Source organism: Magallana gigas, chromosome 8 (assembly GCF_963853765.1).
Source record: "Magallana gigas chromosome 8, xbMagGiga1.1, whole genome shotgun sequence".
NCBI lineage: Eukaryota > Metazoa > Mollusca > Bivalvia > Ostreida > Ostreidae > Magallana > Magallana gigas.
The window spans coordinates 45,246,773-45,271,054 of NC_088860.1; the positions used below are offsets into that span (position 1 = coordinate 45,246,773).

General features: G+C 32.8%; 2 protein-coding genes across 2 annotated transcripts in view; both read right to left on the reverse strand.

Annotated features, from left to right (window-relative positions):
- The window catches only part of LOC105335224 (uncharacterized), a 39,600-nt gene extending 18,302 nt beyond the window's left edge, over nucleotides 1–21,298 (reverse strand). The window contains exons 1-6 of the mRNA XM_066070088.1: nucleotides 21,202–21,298; nucleotides 20,474–20,622; nucleotides 17,152–17,341; nucleotides 9,729–9,839; nucleotides 9,441–9,498; nucleotides 8,978–9,204 (exon numbers count right to left, since the gene is read on the reverse strand). Coding sequence (XP_065926160.1) covers nucleotides 8,978–9,204; nucleotides 9,441–9,498; nucleotides 9,729–9,839; nucleotides 17,152–17,341; nucleotides 20,474–20,572 — 685 coding nt within the window. The 5' untranslated portion in view covers nucleotides 20,573–20,622; nucleotides 21,202–21,298. The remainder of the gene's footprint in view (nucleotides 1–8,977; nucleotides 9,205–9,440; nucleotides 9,499–9,728; nucleotides 9,840–17,151; nucleotides 17,342–20,473; nucleotides 20,623–21,201) is intronic.
- LOC136270550 (uncharacterized) lies at nucleotides 13,611–15,566 on the reverse strand. The gene is made up of 2 exons (XM_066068449.1): nucleotides 15,264–15,566; nucleotides 13,611–15,045 (listed from the first exon to the last, which is right to left on the reverse strand). The coding sequence occupies exons 1-2, from the start codon at nucleotides 15,391–15,393 to the stop codon at nucleotides 14,300–14,302; spliced, it is 876 nt and encodes a 291-aa protein (XP_065924521.1). The 5' UTR covers nucleotides 15,394–15,566; the 3' UTR covers nucleotides 13,611–14,299.
- Nucleotides 21,299–24,282: the final 2,984 nt, after the last annotated feature.

A 24,282-nucleotide genomic window follows, 5' to 3' on the forward strand; every position in this document is an offset into this window, starting at 1 on the left:
TGTCCTTTTTCTTCAGCTGTTATTTAGCTTAGCCTTTGCAAGATTTTGAGAGGATTTTAGTCATTTCAGCAGATTCACAGTAACTTCAATTAGAGTAATTTCCCCTTATCAGTGCTTATTGTGACGTCAAAGCTGACGTTAGTTAAGTGTCGTTTGACTCTTTAAAACTCCCCTGAGAAATAAAAGTACGCGAAGTATACTGTTTTATTTAAAAGCATGATGTTCTTAAAATTACACATGTTATATGCTTCTCAAAAGTTTTACTTTGATTCTCGCGAGAGCGTGAGGTTGGACACCATTTGTACTATGAATTGTGAGTCAAAATTTACTGACGCCGAAAAAATCTTTCGGATCAATGTGTAAACCTTTGTGACGTCACTCGATTATTTTTCATTGAGAGTGTGCTAAGGTGAACTTTAGAGGTAACTGTATGTCGTGTACATTGTTATTGTTTTGTATTGTCTTGCTGATTCTCGTGAAAGTGTGAAGTGATAAAAAATGCCATATATTACAGGGAACTACTGGGACGATTAAAACAATGCATTACTGGTCCGATTTACTGACACCAAAAAACTCCGTTGAATGAATGTGCAACTAGTCCTAATTTTCTATTCACACACGCCTTGCCGGTAGAGCTCGCTTCGCTCCGGCGCTGCGCGCCGGCGAGCTGCGCTCGCTATTATACGTTCCTGAAGTTCCATGGCATGCAAGTAGTGATTGAAACTCTTATTAACGTTTAAAGGTTGAATTGCAGTGTTATCCCCCTGTTTAAGTGAACTTTGCTTCTATGTTATCTGGCAACTAATTACTTTTTTTTCTTTAATTTTAAGACCAAAACTATTTATTCTCTAAAACACGAGGACCGCATCGCTCACCTGGACAATTGTTATTGTAAAATTCCTTCTTTCTTATTTTTTAAAGAAAGTCTCCTTAAAATATTGTAAACAATTCTTCTACATACCAAGAAACATTTTAAAACAATTCATAAAAAGAAGTTTTTTTGGACAGATATTCTCTGATCTAAAATGTAGCATCTGACCAATATTGTCATACAAGGCATCAACACGTCAAAAGTGAAAGAAAGTGGAAATCTATAAATACTCTAAAGAAATCTAAGATGGTCTTTGTGACCTAGATATGAGGATAACAAGACCTGAGGATGATTATTTATACTAAGCGTAGCATTTATCGAGGTATGTCCAATGCACGATCTTTATCAATGGTGTCGACATTGCAATGTGTACAATTACATTGTGTTTACAATGTGTACATGTACCTTCCTTCTTATTTACATCGTCGGCATCGCATTGTTGATCGACATTGAGTCGACATCGTGTCTTCATCGTGTTTACACCGTTTAAATCGTCGATACCGCAATGTTGACCAACATCGAGTGGACATTGCGTTTACATCGTGTACCTTCTTCCTTGTTTACATCGTCGACAACGCAATGTTTATCGACATCGAGTCAACACCGTGTCTATACATACCTCTTTTATCCTGTATCGATAGAAATTGTGTCTACATGTACATCGTGTGTCTTCTTAATTGTATTACATCGTCTACATTGCAATGTTGATCGACATCGAGTGAACATCGTTTCTACATCGTTCCATTTATATCCTGTTTACATCGTCGATATCGAAATGTTGACCAACATCGAGTATACATTGTGTCTACATCGTCTGCCTTCTTTCCTGTTTACATCGTCGACATCGTCCACATTGTAGTGCAAAGACAACATAAAAGAAATATCCGCGTTGTAGACAATGTAAACTCAATATCGGTTTAATGTCGTATACATCTTAAACGTTGCGATGCCGATGATGTTAACGTTAAAAAAACTAATATGTCGACAATTCAAGCTCGATTCCGGTTCAACATCGTCAACTTTGCGATGTCGACAATGACTACGATGTAAACAGCAAAGAATTATCGGCAGTGTTGACAAGGTAAAATCGATTAGACATGAATGCATATATCTCTTCTAAAGAGGTTTTTAATTTTTTTCTATATAATTCAATGCTGAACTTTGAACCCCTTTGGAGGCCAAGTATTAGTTCGGATGGTACAGTTTTAACAATTTACAATCTACACTATCTTAGAATGCTTGAGTAGTTATTTCAATTAGGGTATGCGTAACACAAAAATACACAACTTGATGCATCGTCAACTCGCTATGTATTGTCAGACATATATTTCCACCGTTAACAAATTTTTACATAATTTCATTCAAAACGTCTATTTCAAATTCCAAAATAACATAAAGAGAAATTAGTATTTAAATTTTCTTTAAATAGAAAAATGTATGAAATTGTCTATAACATATTTTTTTTAATAGTGTATTTTTCTATAATCAGTAATTTCGAAAAGAGTGAAATTCCACAACTATTTTTAATGGTCAGGACACGTGGTAAGCTCTATTTGTTATTGTGGCATTGTTTGATATGATATTTGTTAACCATTATACATCTACTGAAATTCCTTTTTAGATCATGCTACTAATTTCTTTGTAATATAAATATGTTTTAGTCAATAAACTGTGTAACATAATGTGTGTCATACCTGCCACTCTTATTTACTCAAGTTAATCCCCTTTAGTAAACAAGAATAGAATTCCTGGGTCCCCCGCCGGTCAAGCAGTATACTAGTATTGAGTCTATCGACCAAGGCTGATTTTCGAACTTGACCAAGGTATTAGTGGTATAAACATTTGGTAAAAATTTAATGAAAATCCGTCGAAATTTGTAGGCATGAGAGCGCTTACAAGGTCAATTTATTTATAAAACGGAGTTATTATTGTGGTCAAAGTCCCATAACTCCAACAAAACGTATTGACCAATGCTGATTTTCGAACTTGACCAAGATAATAGTGATATAAACATTTGGTATAAATTTAATGAAAATCCGTCAAAATTTGTAGGCATGAGAGCGCTTACAAAAAAGTGTGACGGACGGACGCACGGACACACGGACGCACGGACCCACAGACCCACGGACACACAGACCCACGGACACACGGACCCACGGACACACGGACGGACGCCCGGCATTTCTATGTCCCCGCACCGCGTTGCGGAGGGGGACAAAAAGTATGTTATCTTACTTATTGTGAAAATCCATGAATGTTTCTACCATTAGTAGTATTGGCCTTGGCACTAAATATGAAAAAGATTTTCCTCGGTAAATTTTTAATGTAGCTGCCTAGCATTTGTTTTTAACACGCATATGATAATGAACTTTGCCATGAATAGACTATGTTAGAAAGAAAATGGATTATAAACCCTTGATCTCCCTTCTACCTTGTCTGCTTTAAAAAATATCATCAATGATATTATTTTAGCATTAATCACTGTTTGCCTAAAGGTAATATGAAACGATATCCTGACCATATTGAGTTATATACGGGAATGAATTCATAAGTGCTTATTTTATAAGACTGACATTGTTTTTTGAATATTTTATGCAAAATGTGAGCGCCACAGTCGATCAAAATCACTTAATCGGGAAAAGGAACATTGACTTACGCGTCTTACCTCTCTTGCTTATGACGTCAGAAAGACCCAATAGCCTAATAAAGCTTTATGTTGTGAATACAAATATCCATGTCATTTTCCAGCATTTTAAAAGAAAAAAATACTATTTTATATAAAAAAAAAACTTGTATAATTATACAATAATCAACCGCGTCGGTATTTTTTCTATCAACTGAAGAAATGAAATCGTGTGCGTTTATATATGTACTTAATAGCGTGTATACATATTCAGTTTCGAGACTGCACAGAAAATGAATGATTTTCTTCACAGATCCACATGCAATTATGATAAAATTTTAATATATGCATGTATATATGTTTTATTTCGATCTTTTTAATGCAAATGACAAATTCAAAAATAACTGATCGTGTTTTCCCATTTGCAATTCCTTAAGATTTTTTTATTTTCTAAACAACTTATAGGCCTCGTAGTGCCTCATTCGCTTCACGATTTTATTGTTTGTTTCGCTTTCAAATTCACAAATATGTTACCTTTTAATTATTTTTAGTCTAAGAGAAATTTCTTCAAATGTTTTGATTTTGAAACATGGACTTGTATGTGTGGTGTTTTGATTTTACAACGTGTATACATGTGCGGTGTTTACTCACAGATCCCTTCTATCTCACTTTCTTCCGCAATTTTGTCTTTCGTTTTTTTTTTATCATTATTGATGCTTGTTCTTAATAAAATCTGTTATTTATTTTCACATTCGTTCAAAACTATTTTTATCAAACAACCGATTTATTTTATTGATACATTTCTAAATGCCATATTTCCGCGATCAAATTTAATAAAACGTTAATACACGTGTACACAAAGTATTTTCAAAAGATATTGCTACATGTATATATCAATAAGTCAGAAATTTATATTATTTCAAAATAAAATTTAAGAATAATTTTGCGGCATTTTATAGCGGCTCTTAAAAACAAACTGTACACAATGCCTCAAACATTTTCATTGGCCTGCCTTATACTTTTTTATGTGACAAAGCAAATCAAATCAATTAAAATGCTTTAATTCCTTTTAAATGTAGCCCAATCTTTATACATACCGCAGAAGAAAATGATGTTTCTATTTTAAAAGGATAAGGATAATTCATTAATCAGCTGTTAATGTTGGAGCATTTCACCGCAGTACGGGAACTTCATCATGATTTTTCTCTGGTGAGAAGCTGATGTTACATTTATTCATTAACGACCAATTAAAACTAAGTCATATGTAGGCTACTACAAAATCAAATGATCTCATTTGAAAAGAAAGACACGTTCATATATGCAAAAATTACTAACATTTACTGTAAACTTACATTTATTTTATAGTTTTGATGCATTGTTTACATCGGTGGGTCTGTGTGATGTCATAAATCCACAAAATCAAGAACGATAAGCGGGGAAGAATTTTTTCAGGTTATTTCTCAGTAATGCAAGGGGAAAATATCTTACATCACGTATTTTAAAATTTGTTTATACCAAGCTTTATATTTAAGAGAGAAAATCATAGTGTTAAAAATCGTTTCATATGACCTTTAACAATTCAAATCTTATAAAAAGGGAAAAAAATGACGTGTTCCTATATTTTCAGAAAGGTTTAAAATTTCCACTTTGTATTCTTTTTTAAATCTGTTAAATAGAATAAATCAATATATTTCAATAATGACATTTCCTTCAAAATAGTAATATTATCCAAATACGAAAAGAGAATGATGAAAATGTATTAACAAGTAAATCACAAGGTCAGTCAGTCAATAATAAGTGTATTGATGTATTCTTCTTAACTTACATGATATGCATATTAATGAAAATTACTAACACGTCTTTTAGCTGTGATATCATATCAATATATAAACCACATGTCACCATAAATTAATAGAACACTACAGTAGGAGTAAATATCTATCAATATTACATGGAATATTGAGAATTGGTATCATGAGAACCAGAAATCAAATACTTGTGGTTTGGGAACAATACGTATAAGAAAGGAGGTTTAAATTTAGCATTTAAAAATTAAATGTCGAAGAGGAAAAAGCATCCATAAAGATTTCAAAAGCATTTGTATTAACCAGGCTGCATTTATTAGCGACATTCGTTTAGATATAAATTTATGTTTTAATGATATTCGATCCTTAGGAACGTTCCATTTTAGTAAGTTACCCTGATTTCTTTTTTATTTGTATAATAAATCTGCCCTTTATTCAAACAAATTTAATTGGTCTTCTTGTGTTAATAGTATGCACAGCAACTCAACGAACTGATAGGCTTAGTGGCTCAACGGAGACCTAGTATTTAAAGGTAGAGAAGCTCGTGCCACCAATACACCGGAAAAACCGTTTTAAGGTCTTCCGTTTCTAACGGAAGACCTTGTACTGATTTTGATAATAATTCTTCATTATTGATCTTCTTCTTCAAGACTTTTTTTTAACCTTAGAAACTTTTTTATTTGTCATCCGATTTCATTCAAATTGTCAGGATGTCTTGTAAATTAGATGTAGTTTTTAAGTAACAAAAAGATAATAAATCATAACTTCCGGGTTCGAGTTGTTCCCCCTTCTTAAAATTTTTAGTGACATTCGTTTCCGGACAAAGGCTCCGAAATGGTCCGTAGCAAATGATCCAAATTTAGAAATCTTTTAACTTGACACTTTGAATGTTGTCCTCTGATTTTTGTATTTCAGATTTTTCAAATTGTTTCACTTGAATTATATTATCGAAATCTATGTTTAAAAAATTGCTAATTTGTACTCATGTTTTTGCTTCTTATTTTTTTAGTTTGAAATATTTTTTAAGGAGACCGATTTGGGTTTTTTTGCGAAAAACTACAATAGCATAACTCTTTATTTTTTAACCATATGAAAATTAAACCAACTGTAGTTTATTTGCGAAGGTTCATGAAAATTGACCGTCTGGTTCTTTTCAGGGACCATCTCAAAAAAGAGGTACATTTACTATAGGAATATATAGGAAACTGTGATTTTCCGCACATCAAAGCAGTTTTAAAAAAATACTACAATAGCTTTTCTTCTCAAATTGTTATATATGATTTGTAATATCATTTTCTACCTTATATGTAAAAAAACACAAAATTCTACCGTCTGGTTTTTAGTCCAGGGCCATCTCAAAATATTAAAATGCACCAAATTTTGCTATATATTTGGATCATCACGAATGATGATTGGTATAATGGATTCATTCCAAAAATGAGAAAAATGTCGTCGAGGATAGCATCATTCTGTATATAAAATTTCAACAGCGTACAATTTTTACTTTTTCGTTTATAATATTTCTTATAACGTACTCCTACAAAGCTTCATTTTATCATAACGTCATAAAAGCGCAATGGCAATGCTCCCCTACCGCACAACGTAAAAATCGTGTTAAAAATAAAAATATCCTTTAACAATCTAAATATTTGTATCTGTATTTTGTTTATTGTGTTCAATTTTATGAATGATATCGAAAAAAATTCATAAGAAGTATAAATCAACTGTATTATATTAGAATGCGCAAAAACATGCGCAATGCAAACTAAAGTCGGCCTCCTTAAATGCATATAGAACAAAAGTTGCGCATAAATGAAAGGGCTTTCAATTGAGACCAGAAAAAATGGGCTTGTTCCTTAAATAAGGAATCTAATCGCCTGGAAAGTCTTTGCTGTATTACTAAAAAACGATACATGCTACGATATTGATGTCGTCAAAAAAGTTGTTCTTCATAATGCTATCAATCGAATTGTAATATAGTATTGTTTGGATATTCCGTAATATGAGAGTTAAAAGCTTCACATGAATACATGCATACCCGCTTTAATTTTTCTCATAGGGAAAATCTTCTTGTGCGTAATAGTGTTTTAAAGTCGCAGTCTATACTTTTCTTGTCTAAATATATCCCCAACTTATCACGGACATGCCTTTATCTGTTTTACGAGAGATCTAACTCTTAAATACTCTGTAGTCTTGGGGTTACATTTATTTAATACATAGAAAACTAATTTTCAAGAGATCAAATTGATTTTCTAAAGCCCTGATTGGTCAGAAAGTAAGGTGGTGTTAAAATGACCTCCTATCAATGTATGCCAGGCCCTGAAAAATGTAAGGAGAAAGGGGATGGTTTTATTAAGATTGATTGACAATCCTTTTTTGACTTAAAGCTGTAACGAAAGACCTCTTCGTTGCTTGCAACAAATTAAGCTCTAGTTTTTTTTCTAATTTGATCGTTATTTGTAGGTTTATTTCATTATATCCATTGTGGTAAAATTTGCAATAACTTCTTAAAATGCATAGATAATATTAAAATTTCTTTTTATTGTATATAATTTAATTCTGGTTGTAACGTGCTTTCTGATTGGCTAAACAATTATTTTATATCTTATTCAGAATGTTGTCTACGTTATAGTAGGACTAACGTCAAAAAATGATCAATACGCCTGACGTTACGGTTGAATTTTGTACAATTTTACGTCATTTTAAAATCAAATGACCGGTTTTATCTACAATGAACAGTAAAACAAAATTAAATTATAAGCAATGAATTCAATATTTATTAGTTTTATACGATATAAAATGGTTTGAAACAGTTTACGCTTTTTTAAGCCGCTTCCCGGTTTATACAGTGTAAACTGCCCCAAACCATTTTATATCGTATAAAACAAATAAATTTTGAATTCATTCCTTAAATCATTGATAAATTTAAAAGATAAATCCTATGATTTTGATTTTAAAAAACACTTTAAGGCTGAGGATCAAATAACCTTTATAATATTCTTTATATTCAACGTTTTGATCTTCATTTTATATTTAAATATGATAACATCCAAAATTCCTCAAATACAAAAAAATATTTTAAAAATGAAAAGGCTCAATAAATAACTGAAATAACCCATAGGCATTATCTGAAACGAATTCATCTAAATGTATCGAATACAAGACTCTTGCGTTGGTACTAGAAAGCTAGCCTAAAAAAGCTGGCTGGTCAAGCTATCTATAAACTACATTAACATTGTTAAAAACTAGAGCGCTGTGTAAAGATGTAGAAAATATTCAAATCTCAAAGCTAAAATATTTTGATTTTATCCTAACACGTTACGCTCAACGCTAAATCATCATCTTAAAAATGTAAAAGTACAGTAATACAATAGGTATTTTTTGACAACACGGCTGCCCTAAACAAAAAAGTAATATACGAGTTATATTTGAAAATTTCTTAATCTATAAAGTGCTAACCTTATTAAAAGTCAATAACTAAAAAAAGACAATAATGAAAATTTTTAAATCAATTGTGTAAATATTTCTTCATTTTATCATAGGGCAGAAAGCGACAATTCCCCCCAAAACATTCAAATACAACGGCTATGGTAATTGTAACTATATAACTGGGCGTATTTTTCTTAACTTACGATAGTCTATATTTTTACAATTGGAGTCAAAAAGTAAAAATCTTACTTCGTTTTATGTAGTAGCCGAACAGCAACGAAAGAATACATAACGGGATGGATATTCCTAAAACTATTGGAACTAATAGAGTGTCGTCATCGTCGTTGATTGGTGTAATGTCTAACTGAGGACGTTCTGACGACAGCTGAGAGTGAGTTGTTGTACTGCCATTCCATTCGTTGGTTGAGACGTTTTCAAAATGGCGTGATCCGTTTTGAATACGAAATGATGTTTTACTGTTAAACGAAAAAGTTTCAAAGCAACAGTAAAAAAGATGCCTTACATTATTTACAATAACATATGGATTGCGGTATGAACTAATGATAAGTAAATACCCATAATATATATTTATTTAAAATCTGATGTCTCAACCCCCGTCTAAAAAAATGAATTTAAATTGAAAACCTTGCCATCTGTCTTTGTTATTTTATAGATTTTTCAAAAATATTTGACCAATTTTATAAAAAGTTACCTTTTACAAGATGGTTCAGCTAGGAAACATCCATTTCCAATTGAAATACAAGCTGGGTCTGTAAAACACATGCATAATGTAAATGTGGAAATTATGATTTTAAAGTTTATGGCTACAAATATATTCAATCATATACCATTAAAATCTGTCAACAAGTTATGAATACGGTAACCTGCGACATTTAATTGCTGCTGTCTCACCAGATAATAAATTCACTTATAAATATCAAACTATACAGTAAGGAAGATTAATTATACAAACTCGATGATTAAAAAAGTTTGTACTTACACTTATAGATTTCATTGCTAAAAAAAGGGTGATCATGACATCCTTGTGTAAAACGACTGCAGCTGTATGAATGAACTAGTGAAACCTTTTTTACTAAATATAAACAAAAACCTGAAAATAGATCAAAACATTATATAACCTTTCAAGAAATCTATAAATATGACACGGCATATTATATCTATAGATATGAAACGGTTAATGGAGTTATCTCTCCTTGCTTATGTATATTTAATAAGTAATCACTGAAATAATGAATTAATAAGAGGTCCTATGTTAGAATAGTTTTACAAGTATTTTTTAATATATAAAACTAAAACTACTATAATCGTGTTTGTAGTTTCTTAAAGGTCAGATTGACTTGTTTACAGTTTATAATTGGCTATACGTGGCTAGCTTAAAATAGTGATGTACGGTTAGATTATTGAATAAAGGCCAGGCTTTCTGAAAATTTTTGTCGTACAGTATTTTCATGACGAAAATACAGTGCGATATTATTCCAGGGGTATATACTGTAAGTTGTAGCATTCTCGTTTGTGTAGACCAACTTTTATTTGACTGCGAGAAATTTTCGTAAGGTTCGCTAGGGCCTTGCATACCTAATATATATCGCTGCAAACGCAATATTTTCGTATTGTTTTTATAGCAAAAAGTGTTTTAAAAATATTTGGTCCCGAAAATAAGTTTCTGCGTGTAACGATAGATGTTAATGAAATAATCATTTCTTGTACGACTTATTGGTAACTGTTGAGTCTCGATCTGGAATAACGTAAGCAGTGCTCCACTTCTGCGATATACTGCACTTATCTACCTACCTAATTATGATACATGGTGTCAGGAGTAAGTAAATTGCTTGATATACTGCCACTCTCCGAAAAAGTACGATATGACTACCTAACACATACTTTGTTGCTCATATACATATTAGCTGTGAGCCAAATGACACTAGAAGGTGTAAAACCTTTGAAGATGCCAGCAAGGAATCGAGAGTGTCATCTGCTATCAAAGATAAACTGAGACAAGAACTGGATAGACTGGAACAGTTAGAAATCATCAAATTTGTAAAAACCTACTGATTGGATCTCGAGCCTTGTTTTGGCACCCAAATCAAATCGACAGTTTCGATTATGTATAAATCAAAGACCACTGAAAGCTCTGAAAAGAAATTATTACTACACTAATTGAGGACATACTTCCAGATTTAAGCAAGGCTCGTATATTTTCCGTTGTTGACATGTAATCATGGATGAGAAAAGCATCTTCCTACCATATTTAAACGCCTTTGGAGAGGTACAGACGGTTGAGATGCCATTGGAGATATCAACTGCTCCTGAAAACTGCTCCAGAGACGCATTTAAGATTTGTTGGAAAGACTTGATGGCATCAAACCTTTTCATTTTGACATACTGGTTTATGGATGTAGAGACAATGACAAGGAAGCTCATGATGATCATGACTGCATGTTGGAAGCCTTGCTTCAGAGATGTTTTGAGAGAAACATTAAACTGAATAAGGAAAAAATTAAACTGAAAGTAGACTCGCTCATGTACTTGAAATTCGTTATTTCCAAAAATGGACTGTGTATTGATCCTCAGAAGATGAGAGCAATTCAAGCAATGCAACAACTAAGGACAGACAGGGAGTGCAGCGAATTCTAGGGATGGCAAACTGTGTTCAACTATTTTGACACAACTCTCAGAAATAACGGCAGTTTTAAGAAGTCATAACGCTGACACACATTTCAGATGGGATGCAGAGGTGCACTGTAAAGTGTTCAAGGATGTGAAAACTGTACTGTCAAATACTCCAGTGTTGAGCTTGTTTGATGAACATAAGGAGTTAGCTTTGCGGTGTAATGCATTTGGATGGGTCCTCGGAGCTTGCCTATTTCAGGAGGGACAACCAATGATGTATGTATCAAGATCACTAACAGAGACTTAATTCAATTGTGTTCAAATCAAGACGTAGTTTCTCGCAGTTGCCTTTTTAATGGAAAGATTTGAAACTTATACTTATGGAAGACGTGTTGTTGTGGAATCTGATCATATGACACTTGAGATTATACACAAGAAGAATGTACACACCGCACGAAAAAGACTATAAAGAATGTTGTTGAGACTTCAAACATTTGAATAGGAAGTACAATACAAACGGTGAACATAAATGTATTTTGCTGACACCTTATCCAGAGCGTATCTAAAAGCTCAGCCAGAGAACATGGCAGGATCCTATGAAAGTTAAAAATGTTGACTATAGAGAGCATTTACCAGTGTCTGAGCAATGCTTTGCCACATTTCAGAAGGGAACAGAAAGATATAAAACAAAGAAAATGCTAAAAGGAGTGGGGGAGAACTAAGACTTTATTACTTGTCTCAAAAGACATGCTCAAGTCACGGTACGCCGACAAAGCCGAAGAACGGCTCCATTATAAAAAGGAAAGAGAAACACACTTTTAGAACAAAGGGGCCAATAAATTGCCATAATTACAAGGAAATGTTGTTCGTGAACGACCTAAAGGAAACAAAAATCTGGAAGAAAACTATTTTGAACCCTGAGACATTCGCTCTTATAACATCAGGACGGGAGATGGGTGATAATACCACAAAAACAGGCGACATTTGAGGAGAAGCAAAGAACATTTTGCAAGAGAGCTGTCTCTGTCGCCAAAGCTAAAAGGTATCTCGGAACCTTATCCGAACAATTGCTTACCAAAAGTTACAGAATCAGTACCCGAAAAGCCAAGAATAACTAACCATGATCCTGCACCGAAGTCTCCTGTAAAGCCTAACCGACTTGTTGATAAATCAGATACTACACTCTACAAACCAATGCTGATTCGAGCGGATCCAGCCGTTGTTGTAAGCAGAAGTGGTCGGGTAGTCAAACCAACAACGTGCCTGATAGAGTGAAATGTATGATTTGTATTAGGTCACACAGATAGTGTATAAGGGCATAATAACCCCTTATCTGTGTTACCAGGTGAAGCTTGGTTCAATATATGCTTACTTAGTTTTAATGTTATGTTCCATGTTAGATTTCCTGTCAATTCTCATATATACTTCTTGTCACTTAATGCCATACCGCTTAATCATATTATCTACATCATACTTTCGACTGTATTGAACCAAATAGAGTTAAAGAGGCCCGCTCCTTAGGTTTCTGGTCGCCAATTTGGGTCACCTATAGTCTAAACATTTTGCATCACATATTAATTCTAGTAGTATATTTATACTTTACAATGCCAAATAAACTTTATTGAATAAAATTGTTTTTAAAAAATGCTTACAGAGTTTACTTACGGACTATGTTTTGTGGCGGAAGGTTTTCAAGAAGGAAATAAATAATTTTCATAACTCACTAGAGTACTATTAATTTAGGTTCCTAATTTTCAGCGCATAACAAACTTCTAGATAGTTTGTGTATAACGATTTTTAATGACGTTCTAAAAAACACATTTATACAATATTTTGATATTTTTTACAATATATTTTTGCATATTTAGCCAATATTTCATAGAAGTGAAGAAAAAATGAACTCCAATTTTGGCGTAAAATTACTTTATTTCATGCTATATCTCAAATATTTGAGATGTGACCCTTACTTGTTTTACTTAAGGAATGAATTTAAAATTTATTAGTTTTATACGATATAAAATGGTTTGGGGCAGTTTACGCTTTATAAACCGCGAAGCGGTTTATAAAAAAAGCGTAAACTGCCCCAAACCATTTTATTAAGGAATGAATTCAATATTTATTTGTTTTATACGATATAAAATGGTTTGGGGCAGTTAACGCTTTATAAACCGCGAAGCGGTTTATAAAAAAGCGTAAACTGTTTCAAACCATTTAATATCGTATAAAACTAATAAATATTGAATTCATTGCTTATAATTTAATTTTTTCACTCTTCATTGTAGATAAAAACGGTCATATGACCTTTAAAATGACGTAAAATTGTACAAAATTCAAACGTAACGTCAGGCGTATTGATACGTTTTTGACGTTAGTCTTACTATGACGTAGGCAACATTCTTTATACGATATAAAATAATGTTTTAGCCAATCAGAAAGCGCGTTACAACCAGAATTAAATTATTATCGTATAAAACTAATAAATTTTAAATTCATTCCTTATAATTTAATTTTCAACAACAAAAGATTCAAAGTTTTATGTTTATTTCGTACATTACAACATTAAATTTAAAATTAACCGCGCAAGAATACGTCATTCTATAGTAACGGATTGACCTAAATTTCGAAGCGGAGAAAGACGGCCACGTTTGTTTAGAATGTAAACATGGTAAACGATCACAGAACGAGATAAGTTGTATTAATCTACTTAGAAGTGAAATTAAACACACACTGGTGAAAGGCAGAATTCGCTATAAAACCCGAGGAGAAGGTAGATAATTGAAAAGCAATTGGGATCTCTGCAGATGTCGTTGGAGCTGTAACTGAGAATTCACATTCATTGCCATTGGGAGGTTTACTAACGGCGTGGTTGGCTGAAATTGGGTCGCTTGTTTCGTTTTGAGGAACTACCAAATTTGATAAAGCTTTACTCATGGAAGCCTTTTAGTAAGTAGAACAATTTCTGCTATAACTTCTCACAGAAGATTCATTTTTATGGCCACTCATATGCATAATGTGTCGAACCTCAAAACCTGCGTCGTTCATTCCTTGGATTGAGGTTGCACGTAGGTTATGTGCAGTGTAAGTTTTACTGCATTTTGCATTTTTACAAATGTCGGCCATGAACCGAGTGAATTGGTATTTTTTTATCGGAACATCTGTGTACCAAATTTCCTCAGTTGTTGGAGATTTAAGCGCTTCCTTTGAACATCTGTTAAATAAAAATGTTGCCTTAGGGTCCAACTTCGAGAGGTAGAGTTTCAAAGAGGCGACTGGACATTTTGCCCCAGCAGAAGGTACCTCATACATTCTTTTCTCTTTTGGGTTTTCATTTGCATCAAGGTCCTGTTTAGGAATGATTTCTTTGTGTTTGATTGGTCGTGAGAGGCCATCTTGTAGGTTTTTCTTTAGTTTTCCATCTAAAACATTGTTACTTTCTCTAAATTCTCGGTCACGTACGATATCAAATTGTCGTCCAATATCATAAATGTGACGGTTTAATGCTGATCTTATGCTTTTGAATGTATTGTTATGATATTCAGACGCTTGTTGTTTGGTCATAGATTGAGATCTTTTTTCATTTGGCCTTGGTGCATCCTCTGCATAGAACTTTTCAAGATGGCTATTGAGCTCAGGTGCAGAAATTGAATGAAAGTTGGTTGGCTGCCCAAGAGCCTCAACACTCCATTCTGTTAATAAATTTGAAATTTTTGTTTTGAACATATCAAATTATTTATCATGCTTATTTACATGTACAGAAATCCAGATAGCTTAATGTTAAAGCAACCATGCATTTTGTGTGGGGAATTTGGGTTCAAGTCCCAATCTGGATGTACAAAATGTAAGTGATGATGACTTGATATTTTCAATTTTAGCATTTCATTAAATATTTAAATCATAAATTTACCTTGAAACAAATTTAATCCCCACTTAGTGTTAGATTTTGTGGCTTTTGACTGTCTTCTTTCTTTAAGATCCTGAATTTCTGCATCACTGACAGATTTAAATCTCTTGCTATAGGATGGCTCTTGCAACATTGTTTCTTATGTTTTTATAGGGCTTAAAACCCTCTCAAGCTCCTCCTCTGCTTCATTTGTTGATGTTGAGACATCAAATTCACCGTCCAGTAATTGGTGCAGTGTGTCCCAATCAATATTTATAATCTCTATAGTCTCCCCTACACCCAGCATCTCAAAATCTGCCATGTTGTTTATAAGCAGACGACAACAATCCAAACAACTATAGTTCCATCTGAATTTTGTCTCAATAATATATTTGGTATAAACCTTGTCTTAATTGTTTAAATGAACAATACAAACAATTTTTTTTAATGATATTTATTTTTCAAGGTTTAAGATTGTATATAATGTGTATAATATGATCTCTAATGTAAACAGGAAGTAATGATAAAAGTAGTTCCGGCTCATTGTTGTCAAGGGGGCGTGGCCCCATGGGCAACATTCTTTATACAATATAAAACACTGTCATGTGACTGGCTAATCCAATCAAAAGCTTCAATTTGTATGAAATTAAATTATTTTTAAATGAGACATTAAATGTATATATATTTTTATGCAAAGTATTGGAAAGATTACATAACTATAGTTTATTTGCGTTATAATTTGATTACTCAAAACTTTTGTAACATCTGTCGTTGTGTTCATTATGTACTGGCCTTTGAAGCCAGCGGTAAAGCAAGAATTTTTTAATCTTTGCCTTAAATTTTACTTTTATAGTCACTGCATGTGTTCAATTCCATACTGTATTTAAATCATACTTGATTATAGTTCCAATTTTAAATATTTGTTTGATTTCCTCAGATTATCAATTGCCATGTCAATTTCAGAAAAATTATATTTTCTGTAAGGGGTCCTATATTAAAAAAAAAAAAGGCAAGGAACATTTGATTTAAAATAAATGACAATTTAGTACCCCATCTTCATATCCAAGTGATTTTTTGATGATTGACATAACTATTATTTCCGGTGCCAACCTCCTTAATCAAATTTTTAAATTAATTCTTTGATGATTTTTTTATCATTTTCAGCTAAGGAAGGAGGATGTAACAATATATGCTTATGAAATGAGTTATTTCCTGTCGGTTTAATTATAACCTTGAGCCTCGTTCTGATATAAATGGAGAAGAACTCCAGATTTGTTCTGCGATTAACTAAATATATCTACTTATACGACTATGATACACTGCGAACCACTTCATCTCTGGTAAATTGCAAAATAAAGTCGTCGTGAATAGGAGTTGGTTTACAGTATTGTTTAGAGTGTATAATGTATGCAGAAGCAATGCATTGAAATAAAATACCATCGTGGTGTGCTCTTTAACATTTGACTACTATAAGAATCGGTGGAAATTCTGCATTTAGGTACACATCGTTACGTTATTTTGACAATTACAAGTTACATGTAAGTGATGTAGTGTCAAGGTGTTTGATCAAGTTGCTAAACCAAGTGGTGTAACCAAAGAGAATAGTGGTATAACCAAAAGGAATAGCCAAGTAATTCGATAACAAGTTGTAATGCAATGTTGCAAGGGTAATTGACGCCTATTGACCATCAGGAATATATATATATATATATATATATATATATATATATTATATATATATATATATATATATATATATATATATATATATATATATATATATATATATATATATATATAGTTAAATCCAAAAAATATCGCAGTGTATATATATAATATGTTTTGTTCACGATTGATACCTGAACAAATGAAAAATTTGCATTTACTTTGAATACGAGAAAGACATTTTTACCTTTCTGAATTCTTTCAACAGGTTCTCTGTAACAGAACTCTAAAAGCTCATCGAAGCGATCGTTCGGTAAACACATGTAGCCGTTACTTTTGTTACAGTTGAGAGCCGACGACCTCTCATTCCATTCTGTTTTAATTCTTGGACAAAATGTTGTTGTATACACTGGAAACTTGTATCCGTCGAGCTTTCTCTAAAATATTGAAACGCATTATTAGATATTAACATCAAAACAGATATGAGCAATCAAGAAGTGTCTCAAAGTGATTAAAGATGAAAACTTTTATAGAGAAGAAAATTAATTATGCATTTATTAATATTGCACAACTGATGAGAATTTCATCGAGTTTGTACATTTTTACTGAAACCTTCTGGTTTTAAATGAAGTATAATTTTGATATTTAAAACCAGTCTAATCAATTTAAATTATTAAACCAAAAGGTCAATAAGTGAGTCGATGATCAAGCGTTTTCAGTATCAAATAGGTCTAGCACTATACTTGGCGTTATCTATGTTTCAAAACTACTTGTCATGTAGAATATGTCAAATCCGTGACGACAAACGCAAGCGTCAGTTTTCACTTCCAAAGTCCATGCTAAATTGGGTTTGCCTGTGTTGACTCGTGTTTTTTTTACATGTTCGCTACTGCCTTCCGTCTACTGTCTCGTGTTTATTTTTCCCTTTGATGTTTTATTTCAAAAAAGCAATAATTGGTCAATCCTATACCTAACTAACCAGATTGTTACGACTGAAAACAAATTTTACAAAACATAGGGTATTTTATGCGTCTGTTCGGATAACATAGTGTGCGCAACCTCTTATTGATGTTGTTATTGTGTTTCAGTTTGAACTAGGTAATAAAGAGGGTAAGCATCTGTTCCCTTGGATCACCATTCATGCAATTTTTAGAGGGTGCCCAACTAGGTATAACTTGAAGCTTGGCTCATTTTTTTGTAAGCAACCGAGGCCTATATTGCCAAAAAAAATTATGAGTTAATGTTAATTTTTCGTTTGTCATATCTATGATTAATATCTTCTATTAACTATTAACTAATTTGAGATGGTGTTGCACTCTTACCATTACTTGTAAACATGTAATGAATAAACACTCAAATCAATTACAGTACATGCAGAACAGCGTTTATCTTTGTTTACAATACATATACACAGGTAAAATACATTAGATAACCATCTGAGATAAATATTTAGCAAATCCAATAGCAATTATTTTTCAACAAATAAGTTTACATCTATATAAAACTGATTTAAACATTATATTGTTTTTGTATTAAAATCGTCATTTTCTTTTATAACAAATTCATATCTACAAAATATATTAAGGGATGACTGCATTTCTTTTATTGAACTTTAAGTCTCAAAATGTCAATATTTAAAACTTCAAAAAAGATTCAACATAATACATGTGTCGAACCAGCATAATAAACAAGTTGGATATATTCCGTAGTTTCAGATGAACATTGCGGCAACGCACTTTAAAAAGAATAAGCAGTTTGGTTGTATTTGCTAACAAAGGCATTCCTGGCATGCTTGTTTGAGACCAGTACAAATAGTTTCGTAATATGAAAAGACGTTTCCAGTCGGCGAACAGTGTATGCTATCTTCCTATCTAGATTTAATTAAGTAGCATGACGTAAAATATTTTAAAAGGTAAACTGTGAAAAACATGATGTTAATCGCTTGTTCTACCTTTAAAAATGTCTACGTGTACCATGTAATAATTAAAGGTCGGTTCAATATGCATTCAAAGCATATATTGATAAATTATATTGGTTCGATACCTAAAATTCAACAAAATAACATATGTATTAATGAGTAGTTTGTTGATCTAAAGTTTGACTTACTTGTAATTGAATGTCTTATTGGTTTAGATTTTTCAAAGACATTGTATACGACACATGATATAAGGAAAGGGGGAGGGGTGCTTAGTATTGGGGTAAAAATTGGGGATGAAAGTAGGTCACGTTCTCTTTGGAGTTTTAACAAGTACATGTATTTTCAAAATATATTACATTACTATAACTTAGACACAGCATTGCCGACAAATCATATAATACACATTTACTGATTTATTAAACGATAGCGAGGTTATTGTCTCCCTCGACAGTAACTATTCCCGTCTTGCCTAATAATTGCTGTTTCCAGGGACAACAAACTTGCAATCGTCCTCATAGACAATGAAGATATATATTATATTTTACAAACATCGTATTAAGATTTTTCTCGACATTAGCCATGCTTCCATTTACTTTTGAATATCGGTATCTTTAAATGAATTAACAAGATACATGTCGAGTGTCAACTTTAAAACTGGTTGGTTCCAATTTATATCAAATTTTTGTACGCTTTTAAACGATGGCTACGCTATGAATGTTTATCATAATAGACATTGCGACAGTTTTTCCGCTCAATTAGTTCATTTACAATTGTATTGCAATACGAAAATAAAATGCAGGGTTTGTTGTTAAAAAATTGACATAAAAGGGTCCGCGTTATTTCACTTCAAACTAACCCCTCCCCCAAACGTTGAGGTGGGTATGGCTGTATTATGACTTTGATAATGATATAAATAAAATCATTATGTTTTTGCAAATCAAAATTAAACAGGTATGCATTTTGTTCAGTATTATCTCTGAAGTTAGTGTTGTAAATAATCGATACATATGCATAATATACAGATTGAAGAAACTTAATCATTGAGGCAACAAATTCAAACGGTTCTCTTTTCTGACCATGTCCAAGATGCATTTGGATATGTTCCCATAAAGAAATTATTCTTAATAACTTCGAATATTTTTAACATTGAAAGGATACCAATTCTCTTGTGTTAATAGTCAAAAGGTTATAGCCTTCGCAGATAATTGGTGTGTGTAGACAATTATTTAATACTGTAATACTGATAGCCAAAAAAATGCACCACACAGCTTTACACATTCACCAATTAAAAATGAAATATCTCTCTCTCTCTCTCTCTCTCTCTCTCTCTCTCTCTCTCTCTCTCTCTCTCTCATAAATATATCCACATTTCCTCAATATATCTTATTTCAACTATTGAATCATTATGCCTTTGACGCGCAATAATAATAATTATTTCTCCACATGTGGAAAGTAAGAACGGTTTTAGACAAAAGCTAAGTATTTATGTTCGACTGTAGTAAGTTTTCTACATATACCGATTAACTTCTTCATACTTTAAAGACACAGAAAACATTTGAAGCAACAATTTATTTATTTAATTTTGTATCAACAATAACGCTACTAAGATTGTGTATTAAACAAGCATAGAAGAAGTAAAAAGTTTACTTACGCAATTGTTCAGAACAATGATAGAGGAACAGAAAAATCCTAATATTACAAGACACAATTTTGTGTCAAGACACATTTTGACCCCTTTAGAAATTTGCATACACTTCGAAAGGTTGTTGTCATTCGAGGTGCTGATAAAATGTTTTCAACCTGAAAAAAAAGTTCATGATTGAAAAGTATTCGTCTAGTTCTTAATAGAAAAGAATATCAAAATAATTTTCTTAATCAAACATTTTTCATCCCAACAGATACCTGTTCTAGATCCAAAAAGTGTAGTTGTAAATACAATAAAGAAAGTTATTTACACACCACTCTTAGCAAATTTAAAATATCATTCATAAACTTTGAATAAAAAGTTTACAGATTGCATGTCGATTGTCTAAGAACACGGTGGTTTAATTAACATTCAAATATGGTTTTATTGACTAATATATTGCATGAAACCTAATGCCATTGACAGAGTTTGCGTCACAGAACTCGGGAATTTGATTGCAGTGTCGCATGATCAAAACGAAGGTTTATTATTAAAAATATAAACGATATCTGATCATATTTCTTTGATATAGAAGTAATTGACAAATAAGATATTGGATTTTAATTTAAATCTGTTGACAGAAGTTTGAAAGAACAGACGCCTGTATGTTGATCATTTCCCAGTAGATGTATCATTTAAGTTATATCGTTACAACATGTTTTGCTTTTTGCAAGAAAACGAGTTCTTGTACTTACCAAGTGTATTTCTCCAGTCTGTCCTATCTAAGTAAATTCAGTTATGTCAAGCTAGATGTCAATGGGATTTAATAAGATTTCAATCGCAAAATAAAATGTTTGCGTGTTCTGTTTTGAAGTTTGGTATATTTTAGGTTTAAAGTGGTCTAGAGTTCCATTGTTTTGCATTTAAATAGGTTTTATTTAGTCAGACATAATAGTTAAAACTTCTTTCAGAAGTGCATTGACCGTTACAATTATCTTAACTTAAATACTATTCTAGTTTTTTAAAGTTGTCTTCAATATTAGCGTTTGTATTTGTTACACAAGAATCCTATTAAAAAAAGCAGGTGCTACGTTTGCCAAAATACGTGTCACGGGAAATGTTGGAGACCACTCGTGAGCGCCCGCTTTTTTGAACAGGTATTTTATCGCAGACAACAGCGATCAATTGATGGAACAGGTGGGGTCTGTTATGCAAAATATTTTAAAATGTGAAGGATTCAAAGGCATTTTATAGTCCCAACAAATAGAAGCAATAGAAATATATATGAAACATGTTGAAATTACCCATCTGAATGTTAATCTGACTTAGTGACTTTTAACATTAACCTCAATTTCGTGATATATCTAGACATTTAGATATATGGACTACGTATTATCAATTAACAATTGTTACTTCCATACTTATGTTAATATATCCAAGTAAACTTGAACTAAAAGATAGAATAGATTCGGGGTGTTTCGTTTTGAGATCTTTTTCTAAAAAAAACCCCCACATTAATGGTAACCTAACAACGAAGTTCTTATAAACGTGATAATTTTTATTATTCTATATTAACTTAAATGGTAAATGAAAATGGATGATGAGTTCCGAGAGACACTCTGAAGTCCCAAACGCCCGATTCTTTGATTGTTCCGGGTATCTCAGATCACGTGATCAAAGGGTATAAATACGAGATGCCGTGAGTATGTAGTCAGTCGCAGTGTAGACGCTGAAGTGAATACTCCCAGGTAAGCTTATTGTTGGTAAGTCAATATGGCTCAGCGATTTGCAGAACAATAATACTGGCGTATAGAAGCAACTTGTCTTCGTGAGCGTTGCTTGTTAGATTCAGCGGGTAGACATTAGTAATCAGTTACGAGGGTGCTTCGTGGGGTTGCTTTGAAGTGACCGATAGAAGCGACGGGTTGTTTGAAGCGACCGATATAAGCGACGGGTTGTTTGAAGTGACCGATATAAGCGACGGGTTGTTTGAAGTGACCGATATAAGCGACGGGTTGTTTGAAGTGACCGATATAAGCGACGGGTTGTTTGAAGTGACCGATATAAGCGACGGGACGCTTGAAGTGACTGATAGAAGCCACGGGGTGTGTCGGAGCGACGCATAGATTGCGGCGAGGGCCCATACATTCAAATATTTATATTTAATTGAGTTTTGAATCAATAAACGCTAGGGAAGCGACAAGAAAAATTAGTATATATCTTAAACAATTATCATAAAAACCAAACACCTCAGCAAGGTATCTGAGGGGACCCGTAATAAATATTAGCGTGTTTAGTCAGACTACACTATAGTGGACTTTTCGTACTTCTGTAGCAACATGCCTTCATCACCTGTATTTTGAGTTTTAGTTTCTCAATTGATTCAATACGCAAGAACAAGCTTTACATATCAACATGTTCTAAAAGATGAAAGCTACGAAATTAAAGTTCAAACAAGTTCAACTTGATAAAACAAGATTATAAACAGTCTCGATTGAAGTCATCATTTCGTATTATGGTCGATACAACGACCTTGTCAGCAAATACAATCTTCCACTAGGTCGAATGCTGACTGACATTTTTCATACGGTTTGTTAGGCAATTATTAATTTCTGAATTGCCTACAAATTTTCCTCACTTTCCCTATTACGACAAAAGCACACGTCGTGTGACAATGCTCATTCGTTCATGGCACCTGATCCTAACTCTAATTTTTGTAAAGGTCTGTGTTTGCAATGCTTCTGTTTCGTATTTTTTTCTGGTGACGATTGACCTTGAATAATGATTTTTATCACCACATTGCATTCTAAATCTCTAATTTTGTTCTGTTAAAAACAGATGAAATAAATACCATTTTCTTTACAGCGGAAAATAAACTAAGCAATGAAAGCTTTACCTTTAGTCTACCGGACATAATATTTGGGGCATTCAAAAACCAAAACCTAGTGAACCAACTCGTCCCTGTATTGGCTGAAGCTATAATGCCAACATTAAAAAGTGCAGTAGAGAATGCATTCCAGTCACTAAACGATACAATTAAAAGTCAGTCCGAAACAATTGATAAACAAAATCATGAAATAGACACACTACACGGCAAACTTAAAAATGCTGAAAAATCAAATCAAGATCTTCAACAACAAATATGGGGTCTCGAAGAATCAATGGATGAATTGGAACAATATAGTAGAAGAACCTCATTACGATTTCACAACTGTCCCCAACCAAACTCCAACAACAGCACGGACAGTATTATTAAAGATATTTGCAGAGAAAAACTGGGGATCCAAATAACCGAAAACGATATTTTTCGTTCCCATCCCATTGGAAACAGAAACAACCATGGGGGCATCCAAATTATTTGTCGTTTCCAAAATTGGAAAACAAAGAACGCAGTATACAAAGCTAAGAGTAAACTAAAAAATTCCGATATCTTTGTGACCGAGGACCTCACCAGATACCGACAAGGAATCATACACGAACTGTCAGCTGCTAAACGCTTGCGTAAAGTTCACTCTTTCTGGACCAACGACGGGAGAATTTTCACTAAACTGTCCGAAAATGGTCAAAAATATTTGATCAAATCTATCAGTGAACTGCACAAAATCGCGCCGCTACCGAGTGACGAACAACGAGGCTAAAGCGCAAATTCCGTACTCTCTTCTGAACCACAAACCCATGTGAACAATGTATAGTATAAATTAGATACAATGTTCAATCAGTTATGTGTGATATTCTAAATATCGTGTCTTCAAAGTAGATACATGTATTTGCAGATGTATGAAAATAATTTGTATTTATATGTACAACCAATCTAATAGTTGTGGTTAAATTGCATA